Source organism: Raphanus sativus, chromosome 2 (genome assembly GCF_000801105.2).
Source record: "Raphanus sativus cultivar WK10039 chromosome 2, ASM80110v3, whole genome shotgun sequence".
Taxonomy (NCBI): Eukaryota; Viridiplantae; Streptophyta; class Magnoliopsida; order Brassicales; family Brassicaceae; genus Raphanus; species Raphanus sativus.
Window position 1 is genome coordinate 32,800,325 of NC_079512.1, and position 17,332 is coordinate 32,817,656.

Sequence of the window (17,332 nt, forward strand, 5' to 3'; positions counted from 1 at the left end):
AAAAAAAGAATTAATTAATTTTGGTTACACAGTAATCAGTCTAGTTGAATTAAGTAGCCATCCTGGGGGTAATCTCACTCTTTCATTTATATTCGGTCTATAACCAAACCTCATGATATACCGAAAAAACAGAGCTTGTACAAAACCTTTTTAGAGAACATCAACGTATAGAATTCATGTCCACTATATGAATTTATTAAAAGCCCTTATGCATCAAGGAGTTTGGTGAAAACAAAGAATTTGTTAAAACCTGGAACTTCACTTTGAGAGAACTAACGTTTAAGAACGCGAAGCCCTACAAATGTTTGACAAAATTCATAAAAATTGAGAGAAAAAATTCTTTTTGGAATTACCGATGTAGATTCGCATGGAATAAATACTTACTCCTACGGAGCTACATTTATGAACTTCTTCAGTAATCTTACCGATAATTCCTTAACTGACTGATTAATATATTTCATTTTGTCCTGATGTCTTCAAACTTTTAGGGAGCTACATTTATGAACTTCTGATTCTACAATTTTGACGAATAAGTAGATTTTGCAGTTTTAGAAGAAAACCCAGGTAACTTAGTTTTGGTGAAAAAAAGTTCCAGTTTTTACAGGGCTCTTCGTTTCTTAAGTCTTTTCAAGATTTCATTAGTAGTACTCCGTTCATGAAAGAATGTGTATATGTATATTAAACAATAGCCTGGCTTTCAACGAGGAGTAACACATGTAATCGACACTTCATTGACAGAACAAGCAATGGACATGCTAGTGGACGGACCAAGCTGAGCGCTCTCAGCTAATGGGGTTTTCTCTGATCTGACCCTGAAGAAAAATCCAGGAGGTTGAGGCACAGGCAGCGTAATTAAGGTATTAGTGAGCATCTGAAATATTGCGAACATGCTTGGACGGTCTGTTGGATTTTCTTGAACGCATAATAACCCAATATGGATGCATCTAACGACTTCATACGTATCATAGCTGTCTCCAATGACCGGATCTACGAGTTCCAACAATGAATTGTTGTTCCAAAGCCTCCATACCTGTTTATTCGTTTTCCAAGAAACTAATGTTTAGAGCAATGATCATTTAGATAAAGTTAAAAAAAATTGAGATGGTGTGGAAATTTACTAACATAGGTAACCAAGTTGCCGGTTGAACCATCTATCTCGTGGAAGCTACTATTCTTTTTCCCACCAATAATCTCTAGAATCAATACTCCAAAACTATACACATCTGTCTTAGTCGAAAACTGCCCATTCGATACATATTCCGGTGGCATGTAACCGCTGAGAAAAAAAAGTTGCATATAACTTATCAACAACGATAGAAATATACTGATTATAACTAAAAGACAATTACTTACAATGTTCCAACTACTGTTCTTGTGTTATCTTCCGTTTGGTCCATTCTGAAGTTCCTAGCCATACCAAAATCCGCAATTTTCGGGTTCATATCCGCATCTAATAGAATATTGCTGGCTTTAAGATCACGGTGTATAACTGTCAGCCGCGAATCTTGATGAAGATACAAAATCCCTCGAGTAATCCCTCCAATGATCTTGTATCGCCTTGTCCAATCCAGTTGGCTCCTCTTTGTTGAGTCTGCACATCTCAGACATCGACCCCTTAGACTATGAGATCAAGAACTAAGGAATCAGATAATTAAACCCTATCATATGTTTGTTTTTCTTACCACCAAAGAGGAAGTAGTTAAGACTCTTGTTGGGCAAAAACTCGTAGACCAATATCTTTTCCTCTCCTTGGACACAAAACCCAAGAAGCCTAACAAGATTTCTATGTTGGAGTTTAGCTACAAGAAGCACCTCGTTCTTGAATTCTCTTTCACCTTGTCCTGAGGTTTTAGATAGTCTCTTAACAGCAATCTCTGTTCCATTCGGAAACGTTCCCTGCACGTCATATAATTTATCATAAGAATATTTATTTGCTTTCTCATCAAGTTTCTAACACGAAGTAGTAAAACTAAAATACTTGAGAAAAACACTATACCTTGTAAACTTCACCAAATCCACCATGGCCAAGCTTGTTGGTAATATGAAAATTACTTGTTGCAGCTTCGATAGCTTCAAAATCAAATTGAAGCGAACCTGAAGTTGTAATATCATCCCCAGCTGAAAAAGAACTTACACATAGTATTACACAACCGGAGAGTTTCCAAGGGTCATTATATTTCTAGATCAACTTCGTATCTCTTTACCATTATCTGGCGTTGCAGGATCATAAGTCTTCTTTAATCTCTTTGCAGCAGAGAGATAACTGCCTGAAAAGAACATAAAGAGTAAAAAAAAGTATTAAAATCTACTTTTTGTTTTTGAAACACAATTGAATCTACTTATGTTCTAAAAATCTGTCTTCGTACCAAAACATAAGGAAACTCACTTTCAGTTGGAAATGCTTTATATGATTTTCTCCTCCTCCAAATAGCAAATCCTAGAGCAATCAATATGACAGGAACAATGACAATTGCCACAATAGTACCTGTAGAAACACCTGTGCCATCTGCACAACCCACACCATCATTGACTGGGATTAAGGGAAACTAACATGAATAGAGCAGAATAAAAATTAAAAAAACCAAGAAGAACAAAACAGAAAAAAAAAAAGTTCAAACATGTTTTTTATTTAACCTACGAACAACGAGGATGATGATACATGATCTTACCCTTTTCACGAGGAGGACTATTATCGAAAAGTCCGAAGAACGTAAAAACCTCCCATCGAACGAAACAACTTGGCCTCGTAATAATGCCTCCCTGTCTCCCAGAGTAACGTGATCTATACTCGATCACGTTTTCTTGTAGACACCGGGTGCAGTTTTCAATAGATAAATCTCTACTGCATTGCGCAAACCCGTATATATTGGTGTTGGAAGACTCGAGTGTTTGTATTCCGGCTGCGTAGTACAAAGAAGAAACTTCCTCTATCAGGCCAATCATCAAAGACTCCAGTGTCATATCGAAGTCCGTAGCGTTAGGTTGAAAATCTCTTTCATTGTATGCATGCCGTATAATTTCCATATCGAGCGATCCGTAGAACGAGCGGTTTGAGTAGCGTACAAGACAAATTGTATTTCTATATATCCTCCAGTCTATACCTTCTATCTGAGTAGTACAGTTCACCACCAACCCATTAGAGGCAGCCATGATACAATCAGAACAAGATTGTTCTTCAGTACCTTGGACACACATCCCTAAACCGTATACTCTGTTCGGATCTTCCCCGGTAGCCGACGTGGCATAGAAGCCGTCATTAGCTGTGACGTTAGAAGGAAGGGAAGAGAGTATGGCTCGGCGGTTTATGTCGTAAGCTCCATTCGGTGAGAAGAAACCAGATCTGTTAAAGCAAGTATTTGCGTAGACAGAGCTTACGAGCACAAACAAGAAGGATACTAATAAGTTGACCATAATGTTTGTTCTCTTTCCTATGATTGTATTTGAATGTCTTTATATAAAAACCTCGAGTCTTGAAAGATATAATTTTTCAGGCATCGATTTTCAACTTTGTATTCAATCTCTTCGTGCTGTACAAAACTGAAAAATCTTCATTGAATTTTCTCAAGATGACTGATGAAACAGTTGATTGTCACCCTGACCAAGTCTTATTGTTTGTTTGGCTTACGACCTTGTGGTAACCCAATTCATAAATTTGATTAACTAATTTTGGTTACACACTAACCGGTCCAGCTGAATTAAGTAGCATCCTGGGGGTAATCTCACTCTTTCATTTATGCTATACCGAAAAGAATAAAGCTTATACAAAACCTTATGATTTTGGGCCTGACTGCTCACAAGAACGGGAAGCGATACGAGATCTTATTTTCACCGTTCAGTTATTACGTGCCGGATAAGTAAGTGAAACTATGCTCTTATTTTCTTTTCATTAAAGTTTCATAGTGTTACTATATAAAAAAACTGATGCACTAGTTGTAAAAATGGTATTTTTTTGAATAAATTTAACATATATTTTTTAAAAAAAACATGCCTATCGTACGTCCAATAGAATGATCATCAGTCTGTATCTAATACACTTATGTCATTCTACCTCCTAAAATCGCAAGCATATGTATTTTGTTTTTAATAAAAACAAGGAAACAAATGGACGTCGATAGAATTTTAGTCCTTTTTTTTGGAACTCGATAGAATTTTAGTCTTAATTTCCTTGTTGGTAAGTAATTAATTAGAGTGGATCTTTTGATTCATGAAAAGTTTTTCTCTAATATATGGCTCCGTATCGATGCCAACAGACTAAAAATTTATGACTTTTTTTTTGCTAAAAGATTTTCAATTAGAAAAAAAAATTATGACGTAAATATGCTAAACAAATAATAATATTTTGGATTGGAATGAAGAAGACTCAAATCGTTTTCTCTCTAGGATTTACTACATTGGTAAAGCTTTTTTTATGCCCGTCTCCTTTCGGTTTGTTTAAAAGTATTTAACTAACTGATCCAACCCTATCAAAAGTCCACACACAGGAAATTTTAGTAATCACAGATAAATTTGTAAGAATATTCAGTATCGGATTGTTCAATATAGAAAAGTTAAGCATTTGACTAGTATATCAAAATGGTATTATCTTTTGAGTTGTAGCTTTCCGTTGACGAACTTGTTGACATTGACGTTGACGTGCATAAAATTGTATCTATCTTAGAGATATTATTATAATGCCTTCAGATGAATCAGGAGCCGTAAACGTCTGTTTATCTTTGGTTCTTCTCTGAGTTTTCTCTTCCTTTTCGCCTTTCTAACAACCTTGAGTTCTCATACTCAGCAACAAGAAGCGTTTTACATTTACAAGATCGTTTATTCTGGAGGAGGAGACTTCCCGTCACCACTCGTCAAAAGAACCATCCTCTGTTTCACGTTTAATCTGTCACAGAGACTATATATATCGTTATTGATTCACAGTGATCATGTCTTCTTATGCCTGTTTCATCTTTCTTTTCCTTTTCTCCTTTCTCAATAGCTTCAGAGTTTCAGCTCAAGATCCCACTTACATATCCCATGTCTGTCCAAATACCACAACTTATACAAGGAACAGCACTTACTCCACCAATCTCCAAACCCTTTTGTCCTCTCTCTCATCTCCCAACGCTTCCTACGCCACCGGATTCCAAAACGCCACCCTCGGGGAACCTCCCGACAGAGTCAGCGGATATTTCACTTGCTTTGGCGTCTCGCCTGAGCTTTGCCGTAGCTGTGTTGCCTTTTCCGTGGATGACGCCTTGATCCGGTGTCCGAACGAGAAAGATGTAACGACCCGAATTCTTTAAACCGAAATTGATATTCGGTTTGATTTAAATTTGGGCCAAGACAATAAACCAATTGCTTATGTATTAAATTGTTAAGTATAAGTCTCATAAAAACCTAAAGCTATGTGCCGTCAGTGGAGATTCAACCTTCTCTAAGCCATCTTCTTCTCCAACTCCAGCCACCATGAAAGAAGAGCCATCACACCATTTGAAAAGAGAGATTAAAGCTCATCAGACACGTTTATGGAGAACTGAAGAACGATCGATCAAAACTAAGTATTTCGAAGCCAAATTTTGAGGTTATATTCTACACTCATAGATCTACGTTTATCAGAAAGCGGATCATCATTTGGATTTTTCATCTAATAGTTATGGTCATTTCTTTGGGGCTATTCGTTGTAGATCGGATCCGCCGATAAGTCAACTTCATCAGTGTTTTCCCGTTGATCTAGAAGGAACCAGCAAACGACCGAGATATCAATCGAAAGATCTCGTTGTCAGCTTTCCAGATCATCTTCCCGATCGTAAAACCAAGGCACGGTTGGAAAGTTATCGACGTTGCTTCTTGGCCAAGGATAAGCTGAAGCTTTAGTGATGCAGATACAGTTCCGACCAGTCTCAGCGTAAAGGACAAACGGCCGACCTAAACGAAAGCTTTCAATCTGGAAATTTGTCAGTAAGTAGTTATCGTTTTTATCTATGATCTCCAAGAAGAGGATTGTCATTTCGATTTATTTTCTGAAAGTTGTGTTTGTTTTCGTGAGAAGTATTACTGCAGTCTTCGTTTGCGACCAGCCGGGAGGTGAAGCTATTTTGGTTAATCAAATGGTGTCCGATCGGAGTGAACTCGGTGTCTCTGGACAGAGGACATATAGGACTACATTATGACCGGACGGATTGAAAAGTTAACGGTCAGTTTTTGAGATATTCATCTGTTTTCTCTAGGGCTCAGTTCTGCCAGAATCATCTTGTTCATTTATTTTCAGAGAGCTTCCGAGTTGCTGTTTCAGAGACGTCAAGATCCATTATGTGTTTCTCAGGTTCCTTCAAAACCCGTTGCTAAGGTGAGGGTCTACTCCATAAATTCCGTACCAGTGTAGAATTCCTTCTATGATAGGTTTAGACTTCGAAACATGAAATGTATCTGCTTGAGTCCTTGCTTGGTAGTTAGTTTATTTATTGCAAACCGGAATTAGGGGTCTAGAGGATTCAACCATTGATTGGATTGTGTGATGATTAGATATGAGATATATATATATATGTATATACATAGTTATAGTAGGGACTATGTGACTAGCGACGCCACTGTGGAGGGGCGGGGGCTCAGAGACGTCTGGGCTAGCGACGCAATTTGTGTGGTGCGTGGTGCAGAGACGTTTGCATCTGACGCAGCGATCGAGGGCGGGGGTACAGAGACAGACTGTACTAGCGACGCCACGTATGTATATCCATATGCGGAGATGCGGGGTGTGTGGTATATCTATGCACTATCAGCGCAGTGTTTGTTGTGTGTGATGCTTTAGGCGTCTTGCTTGTTCATGTTAGAGCTAAACTTCCATAGCGGGAGTTCTGTTTACTTAAGCCAGTGGTTTGTGGATTAGCATCCCATACCTCACTGAGTGACTCCCCTGTTACTCACCATCTTTTTCCCCCTTTCAGGTGAGGTAGCCGAGCAGGAGTGATTGCTTTCGGTTTGGTGCTCTGGGAGTTTTATTTCTTATTTTCAAACTTCGATTTTACGCTTTTATCGATATTTTTCCGGGATTTATTTTATTTATGCTATTATTGGATTATGGTGTTGAGTTTGACCTTTGAAAAGTAATAAATTGAGACTTTTATGAAATTATTATTTATTATATTATTTTAGAAAATCGGGGTATTACAAAAGAGGTCGTGCTCAATTACGAACAGTGTATGCTGAGCTACTCTTTCTTCAGATATTCTGTTCCAGCTCCCAGTTACGTATACCATGTCTGTCCGAACACCGCAACTTATTCAAGGAACAGCACTTACTTCACAAATCTCATCACCCTTCCGTCCTCTCTCTCTTCCCGCGCCTCTCTCTCCAACGGTTTTCAAAACGCAACAGCTGGGGATGCCCCTGACAGACTCACCGGACTTTTCCTCTGCCGAGGAGACTTGTCCACGGAAGTTTGCCGCAGATGTGTTGTCTTTGCTGCCAGTGACACCTTTACTCGGTGTCCGAACGAGAAAGAGGTGACGCTCTATTACGACGAGTGCATGCTCAGATACTCTAACCGGTATATTCTCTCGACCCTTAACACCAACGGAGGAATCATCTTGTCTAACACACAGAATATTACATCGAATTACCAAATTGAGTTCAGAGATTTAGTCCTGTCCACCATGAACCAAGCAGCCACCGATGCGTCCATCAGTCCTCGGAGATTCGAGATGAGGACGGCCAATTCCACCGCGTTCCAGTTCAGGACTTTGTACGCACTGGTCCAGTGCACTCCTGACCTGACGAGGCAAGAATGTTTCCGCTGTCTAAATCTGACCATCAGTCAGTTGCGCACTGACAAAATCGGGGGAAGGAGTGTTGTGTCGAGCTGTAATTCAAGATACGAGCTTTACCAGTTTTACAACGAATCCAACATTGGAACACCTCAACCTCAGCTCGATTCAGCTCCTCCACCGCTGCCAATTTCAGTTCCTTCACCACAGCCAGGTCTGAATTAACAATTTAACATTCTCTGTTCCTTTTATTACAACTCTTTTTTGCAACTTTTCTTTTTAGTACATTTAAAATTTGCTAAAGACAATTGTTTTTCCCATGTGGTGATGGTATACAAATATTTATGTCAATACAGGAGAAGGCGGAAACTCCACTGTCATAGTCGTCACTGTTGTTGTTCCAATCAGTGTTATTTTTCTACTTCTCGTAGCTGTTTTCAGTTTCCGAGCAAAGAAAAAGAGGACGGTTTATGAGACTGAACCACTTACCGAAGGTAAAAGACTCCTTTTCCTTTTAGTTTTGAATGAATATCTTTCTAAAAAAATTTATACTTACTTCAGATATTGTAATTATTTCTACAGACAAGGGTGATATTACAACGGCAGGCTCACTTCAGTTTGACTTTAAGGCGATCGAAGCAGCAACAGATAAGTTTTCACTTAGTAACAAGCTTGGCCAAGGTGGATTCGGCGAAGTTTACAAGGTAGTACCATTTTAATTGCATAGGCTTAGATTTTTACGTTTGGAACCTTGGAAACGTTTTGAAGCTGTGTGGTCTGTAGTCAAACACCTTGTCACTCTCGGTTTTTGAACCTAACCAAATAATGTAAAGCTAAAGCAAGGTGTTCAATATAAGTCTTTACATGATTTCGTACAAAAAAAGAAATTCTTTACATGATTTGCTTCGGGTCAAAACCACAATTCTCTGTTTTATTACAAAGCTTCCCCCCCCCCCCCCCCCCCCCCCACAAACCCACAATACTTTGTTTTCCTTGTTTCCAAATAATGAATGCTAACTTCTACAGAACTGCATTTAAGTACTTCTTCATTTTCATGATTAATCTTACAGTCCAATTCCCATACCTGTAGGGTACATTTCCTAGTGGAGTACAAGTTGCGGTGAAGAGGCTATCGAAGACATCAGGACAAGGTGAGAGAGAGTTCGAAAATGAAGTTGTTGTTGTGGCAAAGCTTCAGCATATGAATTTGGTAAGGCTGCTTGGGTTTTGTTTGGAAGGAGAAGAAAAAATACTTATCTATGAGTTTGTGCCCAACAAAAGCCTAGATTACTTCCTTTTTTTTTTGTAACTTAGATTACTTCCTTTTTGGTCAGTTAAGTTCCATTATTAGGCTAAGATATGCTTTGAAAACGTATGTTATTCTTTTTTTTCTTGACATTTTTAATATGCATGGGCAGATTCTACGATGCAAAGCCAGCTAGACTGGACAAGACGGTACAGGATCATTGGAGGCATTGCTAGAGGGATTCTACATCTTCACCAAGATTCAAGACTCACAATTATACATCGTGACCTCAAAGCGGGTAATATCCTATTGGACGCTGATATGAACCCAAAAGTTGCAGATTTTGGAATGGCAAGAATTTTTGGGATGGACCAAACAGAAGCCAATACAAGAAGAGTGGTCGGAACCTAGTATGTTTTCCTCTTACCATTTTTTACCTTTGTAGACAGGTATATGGTTCTATTAACTTAACGTATAAGTATTGTGGCAGTGGTTACATGTCTCCTGAGTATGCGATGTACGGACAGTTCTCCATGAAATCAGATGTCTATAGTTTTGGGGTCTTAGTTCTTGAGATTATTAGCGGCAAGAAGAACAGTAGTCTCTATCAAATGGATGGTAATGCTGGCAATTTGGTTATATATGTGAGTAAAGAGCCTTTAAACTTCCACTGTTTTCTGCTTTCTTCGAGGATGACCAAAGGTTTAATTATTAATGTTTAACAGACTTGGAGACTATGGAGCAATGGATCACCGTTAGAGCTGGTGGATCCGTCCTTTCAAGATAATTATCAAACAAACGAAATTACCAGGTGCATCCATATTGCTTTACTTTGCGTTCAAGAAGAAGCTGAAGATCGTCCAACTATGTCAGCAATAGTCCAGATGCTCACTACTAGTTCGATCGTTCTTGCCGTACCACGACCACCTGGATTTTTCTTTAGAAGCAGGCATGAAGAAATAGGGAGAGCAGGTCCATCTATGCATATGTCTGCTCTCTGTTCCGTCGATGATGCTTCCATTACTAGTGTAGCTCCTCGTTGAAGTCGGTTTAATGTGGTTTAGTCTCAGGTTTGTTTTGTCTTGTAAACCGGTGACTTATAGATGTTGTACACTTATACGCTTAACAAAAATGAGAAAGTCAGTTATGATTTCATCTTCTTCCTCAATTTGTAAACACTAACAGTTCTCTCTTCCTTTTCGCTTTTCTCGCAAAGCTTGTTGCAGCTTCGATAGCTTCAAAATCAAATTGAAGTGAGCCTGAATATATCATCCCCAGCTGCAAACAAAAAAAAAGAAATTGCACATAGTATTACATAACCGGAGAATTTCCAAGGGTCATTATATTTCTATATTAACTTTGTATCTCTTCACCATTATCTGACGGTGCAGTATTATCATTTTCATAAGTCTTCTTTAATCTCCTTGCAGCAGAGTGATAACCGTCTGAAAAGAACATGAGTAAAAGATGTATTGAATCTACTTATGTTTTGAAAATCTGTCTTTGTACCAAAACACAAGGAAACTCACTTTCAGTTGTAAATGCTTTATACGATTTTCTCCTCCTCCAAATAGCAAATCCTAGAGCAAGCAATATGATAGGAACAATGACAATTGCCACAATAGTACCTGCAGAAACACCTTTTCCATCTGCACGAACCCACATCACCATTGATTAGGATTAAAGCAAACTAACATGAATAGAGCAGAATAAAACATAAAAACCAAGAAGAACAAAACAGAAAAAAAAACTTCAAACATGTTTTTATTTAACATACGACGGACTATGATACATGATCTTACCATTTTCACGAGGAGGACTATTATCGAAAAATGCCAAGAACTTAAAAATTTCCCATCGAACGAAACAACTTGGCGTCGTAATAATGCCTCCCTGTCTCCCAGAGTAACGTGATCTATACTCGATCACGTTTTCTTGCAGACACCGGGTGCTATTATGTATATATCGGTTATCTTTGGTTAACTGTACATTGAGTCTGTATAGATTGGTTTAGTGGTTTAGTCTATTGAGTCATGTATATAACATAGCTATTTTACATTTTACATCATTAATGAGAATGAGTTAATTTCCTAAACCAATCTATACAGACTCAATGTACAGTCAGTGCCCTCCCAAACATTTTGATGGCCTAAAGCATTTTTTAAAATGTAATTTTAATAAAATAAAATGAAATAATTAAAATAATTTTAAATTTAAGTAAATAACATATTTTAATATAATAATATATTTTTGTTTGTTAAAACAAATATTCAAAAAATTTCTTCCAGCACATTTGTTTATAATCTTTTGGAAATCAAGTTTATCATTCATTGAAAAGATATCAACAATAACCTATTAAATCTCTTTGTGACACAGTAGGTTGTCAATAATTTCTTAACAACTTCAACATAAAAAAATTTCCAAAAAAGTAACCTAACTGGAATTGTTAACATATGTCATACACAATCCATGTATTATAATTAAGTTCTCCTATTATTTCAAAGAGTTTAGTATTTCAGAAACTCTTTTAAATTCTGCTTGTAGTACTATTTTAGAACAAACTCTGGACATAAATATTTTCATAAATACCACCCCAATATCCATGTTTTCTTTTAAAATTCAATTCAAAAGCACTTTATAACTAATTATTAATCAACTTATTAACAAGATTTGAGACTTTTCCATATGAAGTAAAGAAGAAAATAAAATTAGAAAGAAATTATGAAGTAAATAAATAAAGAAGAAAATAACTTGTTAACATGTACTTGTGGTTTGATATCAAGTCAAATAAAATGAAAAACACTGTACGTAAAATATAAGATGTGGCCTATATATTTTCCTTATAAAAATGTGGCATAAAGCTAATGCTTTAGCTGCTTTATAAGAGGCACGGGCCTGTGTACAGTTAACCAAAGATAACCGATATATACATAATAGGTGCAGTTTTCAATAGATAAGTCTCTACTGCATTGCACAAACCCGTATATATTGGTGTTGGAAGACTCGAGTTTTTGTGTTCCGGCTGCTTAGTACAAAGAAGAAACTTCCTCTATTAAACGAATCATCAAAGCCTCCAATGTCATATCCAAGTCTGTCGCGTTAGGTTGAAAATCTCTTTGTATTGTATTTATCCATGCCGTATAATTTCCATATCGAGCGATCCGTAAACAGAGTGGTTTGAGTAGCTTACAAGACAGAGTGCAGTTCTATAAATCCTCCGGTCTATAGCTTCTGTACGAGTAGTACAATTCTTCCATGATACAATCAGAACAAGATTGTTCTTCAGTACGTGGGACGGACATCCCTAAACCGTATACTTTGTTCGGATCTTGTCCGGTAGGTTGTAGCCAACGTTGTACAGAAGACGTCATTAGCTGTGACGTTAGAAGGAAGGGACGAGAGCATGAATTGGCGGTCTAAGTCGTAAGTACCATTGGGTGCAAAGAAACCAGATCTGTTAAAGCAAGTATTTGCGTAGACAGAGCTTATGAGAACACAGAAGGATACTAATAAGTTGACCATTTTTCATATAATTGTGTTTGAATGTCTTAAAATGAGACCTCGGGTCTTGAAAGATATAATTTTCAGGCATGCATTTCAACTTTGTATTCAATCTATTTGTGCTGTACAAAACTGAAAAATCTTCATTGAATTTTCTCAAGTGGATTCCGATGAACAGTTGATGGCTATGTTGTCACCGTGATCTAACTTCATTTAATTGTATGTTTCGTCAAAGCATGGGATCAGACATTCGCCAAGACTTCTTCGTGAAGAAGTCTGAACTACATTTATCTGTACACGTATACTTTAGGGTTTTACAACCACCAGATCATTTCAGATCAATTGCCCCTTTCCCAAGTATCCGATTTCTTGGGAGAGAAATTAATTGCTTCACTTTTATTGCAAAACTAGATCTTGACCCGCGCTTTGAAAGCGCGGAATATTTTACGATGAAAAATTTTACTAATAACTTAACAAATATTTTGGTAATTTTCAAAAGTGTGTATTTAAAATATTTTTGTATTTAAATCAGTGTTTTTAAATTCAACCCGATTGTGATTATACCGGTTAATTCGGAGATCTGACAATTCAATTTAGGTTTTTAAAATATTTATATTAAAAAAATTACTAAAACCCGAGACTAACCGATTGAACTGTTGGATGACCGATATGTAATCTAATTTGATTTAAATTGTAATAATTTCATAATTTGTAATCTTATACTCCAAATTTTAAAGTTCATTAGTTTACAATTTATGAAATTATGACGTTTTTACAAAATTTTAAAAGAAAATAATAAATATAACATAACTAAGATTAATTATTGTATTGTTTGGAAACATTGATAGTAATATAAAAAAATATATTGTTTGGAAACATTGATAGTAGTATAAAGAAATAAATATATTGTTTGGAAACATAAATAGTAGTATAAAGAAAGAAACATTAATGATTTAATGTAAGTTTAACTATAAAGTATAAAGATGTATTTAATTTAAAAACTTACAAAATAAATGTTAGGTCCAATAGAATGTTTCTGTTTTAATAAGATAGATTGGGTCTTGTTTTACAAAGGAGACATTCACATCTACATAAGGATGCAGACTTTTAAAAAGATAACGAGGAGATTAATATAGGATTATTGAAAAAGTTATATGCACTTAAGAACACACGAACAATAAAGGTATAACGGAAGCTGACCAAGACATCTATCAAATAATTTGGTAAATAAAGAAAGGAGATGATATGTGAGTAAACCTAGCTAATATCATCAGACTGTACGTAGGTGGCTAAGACAGTGTCTTAAAAGACACTATGCTATTATACCCCTAAATCACAAGCTTATGCAATCGTTTAGTATTTTCTACAATGGAGGTCGATAGATTTTTAGTCAAAATTTTCTTTTTGATAAGAAATTAGTTGAAGGATCTAGAATGAAATATTTTCCATTTATGACAATATTTTGGCTTGGAAGGATTTTCTGCACAGCTAAAGCTCTTGTAGTGTCCATCTCCTTTGAGTTTGATTAATGGAAAAATTGTCAAAATGGAACGAAAAATCAATATGATTATCCCTTTGGTATAATACTAACTTGGGATAATTTTTCGTAATTCCAAAATTAAACTTGGACTAATCAATTAATCAAATAAAATATAGCTTTTCTTATAAAATTAATATAAAATGCAATTATACTAAAGGGATAAGAAGTAAAAAATAAGAAAAAAACAATAAAAAAAACAATTCCCGTAAACCTAGATTTCGTTTTCTACACTTCTTTTTCGACGAACACAGAGGAGAATTCTCTCTCGACGAATAGGCAATTCAAGGGGTTCTATCGACGAACACAAAAGTGACTCTCTTTATTCGTCTTCTCTGTAGTTGCACATAATTCTCAAACACCACATGTTATATAGATATGCATCATATAACAAGAATTTGTGAAAATCACAAGACAGACTATAGAAAAATCATGGATTGATAAAGAAGAAAAGGTAGAATCAAATTTTTGATATATTTGACAAGTAAAATCGACATATACACGTCTTAGGAAAGTTAGAATATTAAAAAAATAGAATATTTTCTTAAATGAAATTTTTCTAATTTTTTGCAAAATCAGATTTTCTTATCCATAGAAGCACTTTCTACACTGCGTCTCATAAGCATATTCTATCTCATGTAACTGTTTGAATAGTGTCTAGATTTTGCATTCCTAGAATCTTAGAATACTTCATAAAAATAGAAAATGTATTCGGCAAAAAGATAGTTATCTTTACAATTAGTAAAATTCTCATTCCTCATATTTAGAAGTTTAATAAAAAATAGATTATTCGTTCTGAAAAAATAGATAAACGTGTTTAGTTTGGAATTTCATTTCTACTAACTCATCTTCCGTCAAAGACGAATCTACTATTAGTAGTAGAACATAATTAAAAATTTAATTTATCAAAATTTTCAACCAAGAAAAAATATCAGTTTTTGTATATAGAGGTTTTATCAATTATTTCTATTTTTCTATAATGTTTTTATTCATAAAATTATTTATATCATTAATTTTAAAAAATGAAAAGGGTAAAAAAAGAAAATGAAGAAAAATGGACAAAAACAAAATTTATACCAAGTGGATCGACAATCATTTTGAATTTTTGTTCTATTTTAGAAATTTTCACTTGATTAATTACTTATTAGACTAGCCTAAATAAATGACAAGTCCACACAGACAAAAAAACTTTAGTAGTTAATGCTAATTTCCCAGGAATATTCAGTACTAGATATAAGCCCGTTGCATTGCACCGAGTTTTGTTTGATGTTTTAGTTTAATAAAAACATAATAAAAAATCATTTTATTATAGTTTTATGATTTTTCTGCATATGTTATATAAGATTTATTTTATACTTTTTTTTGACAGCAAACACAGACTCATATTTGTATTTTATAATTAAAAACATTTTTTCACACATAAGTTCAAGTTAATATTCGTATTTTATAATCATCTATATATATAAAAAATGTTCCTTCTCTCCTGTGCAGCCACATCAGATCCAGCGTGGAAAATTGTGCTTCGTACGGCCGACACGTGTCGAAACGCAGGTAATCTCGCCGTTTCATTTAATCGTTGAAGTATTGGGCTTAAATTTTGTAACATGTATGTATGGGCTTATATCAATATCTCTTAGTGTTATTTCCGGCCCGTTTAGGATGTCACTTCTGTGTAATCCTAATTGTGTTGAAACGAACAGAAAAAAATACATCTCTCTCCCATCTTCGACTACGCCACATTGACATTACAGTTTTTCTATCACCGAAACGGCTTATTAAAGACGGTGATTACTCTCATCTAATCACTGATTCACCACGACGTCTTCAATGCGCTTCTTCGATCTGAACTGCGACTATATAAAAGTCTGCTTTGCTACTCAGAAAAATATCCGTCAAAATAAATCCGTAAATTTATTTTTTTAATCAATAGCTAAGGCAACAATCTTACTTTTTGATTTAAAGAACAGACGCTGGGAAGTTAAGCTTTAATTTTTTTCTGGCTGTATTTTTTAGTGTCTCCGTCGTGTTGAATTTTTGTTGCCAAATTCCTGGTTTTATAATTGTTTGCTATACAATATGATTAATTTTTATCTTCTTTGTCGTGTTCAATCGTTAGTACAGGTTTTCAGTTTTTGATTTTTGTTTACAGAAAATTATACGCCATTGAACAACAAAGACTGTGTCACCCAAATATAAAACGGGAACTGAGAAACATTTGCCAGTGTAAAATTTGGTAATTTTATTTTGTTTTCTGAAATTGTCATTTAGTTTTTATAAAAAAAGAATATTGAAACGGTGAAAATGAATCATCAACTGGTCTCTTTCCTTTATTTTACAGGATTCTTCTGCTGAGAATATAATGGATATGAATGCTTTCGGCCGCTGCACACTACTTCTTCTTAGGTCTCTTCGACAGTTTCTCATGTAGCTGCATCGGCGGATTTGCATATGCACTATCCAGTGTCATCTGGAGAGAAGAAAATCCAAGAGAGCCAAGTTGAAGCAAATCCACATCTACAGTGTATAGCTGTTGCCAATTCTGCAGTAATCCTCCTAAGTCCAATAATACAAAAATTTAGAGACAAAAAAAAGGTGGTGCTTCTCTTTCTCTCTGTGTATACACTTGAATATGCAATAGGAGGAACGAAAAATGCTTTTGTGTTGTTATTCTATGTTATTAGAAAATACAGAACTCTGAGCAAGTAGAGGAACAAGACCCACTTATTAGTTGTTCTTCTTCTTTGATGTAGTTCAACACAGTTTTGTATGTTTGAAATGGCTTTTATGGCCAGTATCTAAACACAACTTGCAATGAAATTGTATGGCAAACAATGAGATAATGGCTTTTTTTTGCGTTGTTGAAGGTCAACTGAGTACATTTTGATTTTTACTATATATAAAAGGAGAAAGAATCAATTTTATATTTTTTTCCTTCCAATTCATCTTCTGAATCGTTTATACTTTTTGCTAGCTTGACGTTTTGGTTCTAATTATACATTATCTATTTCAGCTGCAGTTTTCATTTTATTTTCAGATTTCAAAAAAAAAAAATCGGATATGTAAAAGGTCAGAAACCTAAATGTTCAACAGATCAAACTTCTTAGATATATTCAAATTGATCTGAGGCTTGGACCAAGTCTCCACTGACACAATAGTTCAGATTGCAGTGAAGGACGTTAAATTACACCCGCTAGCGCTGAAGAAATAACTAAATGGACGTTTGATATGCCCGACGATGGAACTATGACGGTTCGTAGAATTGCTGGTGCGGTCAGCATCACACGTCAGTTTTTTTTTTTGACAAATCGTCAG

The 17,332-nt window shown here is 35.5% G+C and overlaps 2 protein-coding genes and 1 long non-coding RNA gene across 6 annotated transcripts; 2 read left to right on the plus strand and 1 right to left on the minus strand.

Moving 5' to 3' along the window:
- Window positions 1-593: 593 nt before the first annotated feature.
- On the minus strand, window positions 594-3,450 carry LOC108840179 (cysteine-rich receptor-like protein kinase 24). The gene is made up of 8 exons (XM_018613007.2): window positions 2,670-3,450; window positions 2,387-2,506; window positions 2,205-2,267; window positions 1,997-2,118; window positions 1,683-1,896; window positions 1,354-1,591; window positions 1,123-1,276; window positions 594-1,030 (listed from the first exon to the last, which is right to left on the minus strand). The coding sequence occupies exons 1-8, from the start codon at window positions 3,409-3,411 to the stop codon at window positions 698-700; spliced, it is 1,986 nt and encodes a 661-aa protein (XP_018468509.2). The 5' UTR covers window positions 3,412-3,450; the 3' UTR covers window positions 594-697.
- A 1,228-nt stretch (window positions 3,451-4,678) lies between these two features.
- LOC108836187 (putative cysteine-rich receptor-like protein kinase 23) lies at window positions 4,679-10,134 on the plus strand. 4 transcript variants are annotated; one of them, XM_057003163.1, is made up of 11 exons: window positions 5,288-5,557; window positions 5,661-5,934; window positions 6,026-6,169; window positions 6,245-6,322; window positions 6,918-7,950; window positions 8,093-8,230; window positions 8,319-8,440; window positions 8,827-8,887; window positions 9,155-9,392; window positions 9,473-9,626; window positions 9,708-10,134. In XM_057003163.1, the coding sequence occupies exons 5-11, from the start codon at window positions 7,173-7,175 to the stop codon at window positions 10,023-10,025; spliced, it is 1,809 nt and encodes a 602-aa protein (XP_056859143.1). In that variant the 5' UTR covers window positions 5,288-5,557; window positions 5,661-5,934; window positions 6,026-6,169; window positions 6,245-6,322; window positions 6,918-7,172; the 3' UTR covers window positions 10,026-10,134. The 4 variants fall into 4 exon arrangements, with proteins under 4 accessions (XP_056859145.1, XP_056859146.1, XP_056859143.1 ...); XM_057003164.1 differs by having other exon boundaries at window positions 9,473-9,600; window positions 9,708-9,921; XM_057003165.1 differs by lacking the exons at window positions 5,288-5,557; window positions 5,661-5,934; window positions 6,026-6,169; window positions 6,245-6,322 and adding an exon at window positions 4,679-5,258 and having other exon boundaries at window positions 7,476-7,950.
- Window positions 10,135-15,657: 5,523 nt separating this feature from the next.
- Window positions 15,658-16,832, plus strand: LOC108858104 (uncharacterized). Its single transcript, XR_008942690.1, has 2 exons — window positions 15,658-16,253; window positions 16,359-16,832. It is a non-coding gene; the product is annotated as an uncharacterized LOC108858104 (long non-coding RNA).
- Window positions 16,833-17,332: the final 500 nt, after the last annotated feature.

Excerpts from the sequence above, each read along its gene's own strand:
- LOC108840179 (XM_018613007.2), bottom strand. The coding sequence starts at position 3,411 with ATGGTCAACTTATTAGTATCCTTCTTGTTTGTGCTCGTAAGCTCTGTC. Across the intron at positions 2,119-2,204 it reads TCCTGCAACGCCAGATAATG|CTGGGGATGATATTACAACT; the intron begins GTAAAGAGATAC and ends GTTCTTTTTCAG. Across the intron at positions 1,897-1,996 it reads GATTTGGTGAAGTTTACAAG|GGAACGTTTCCGAATGGAAC; the intron begins GTATAGTGTTTT and ends TATGACGTGCAG.
- LOC108836187 (XM_057003165.1), top strand. The coding sequence starts at position 4,920 with ATGTCTTCTTATGCCTGTTTCATCTTTCTTTTCCTTTTCTCCTTTCTC. Across the intron at positions 8,231-8,318 it reads GACTGAACCACTTACCGAAG|ACAAGGGTGATATTACAACG; the intron begins GTAAAAGACTCC and ends TTATTTCTACAG. Across the intron at positions 9,627-9,707 it reads CTGGCAATTTGGTTATATAT|ACTTGGAGACTATGGAGCAA; the intron begins GTGAGTAAAGAG and ends AATGTTTAACAG.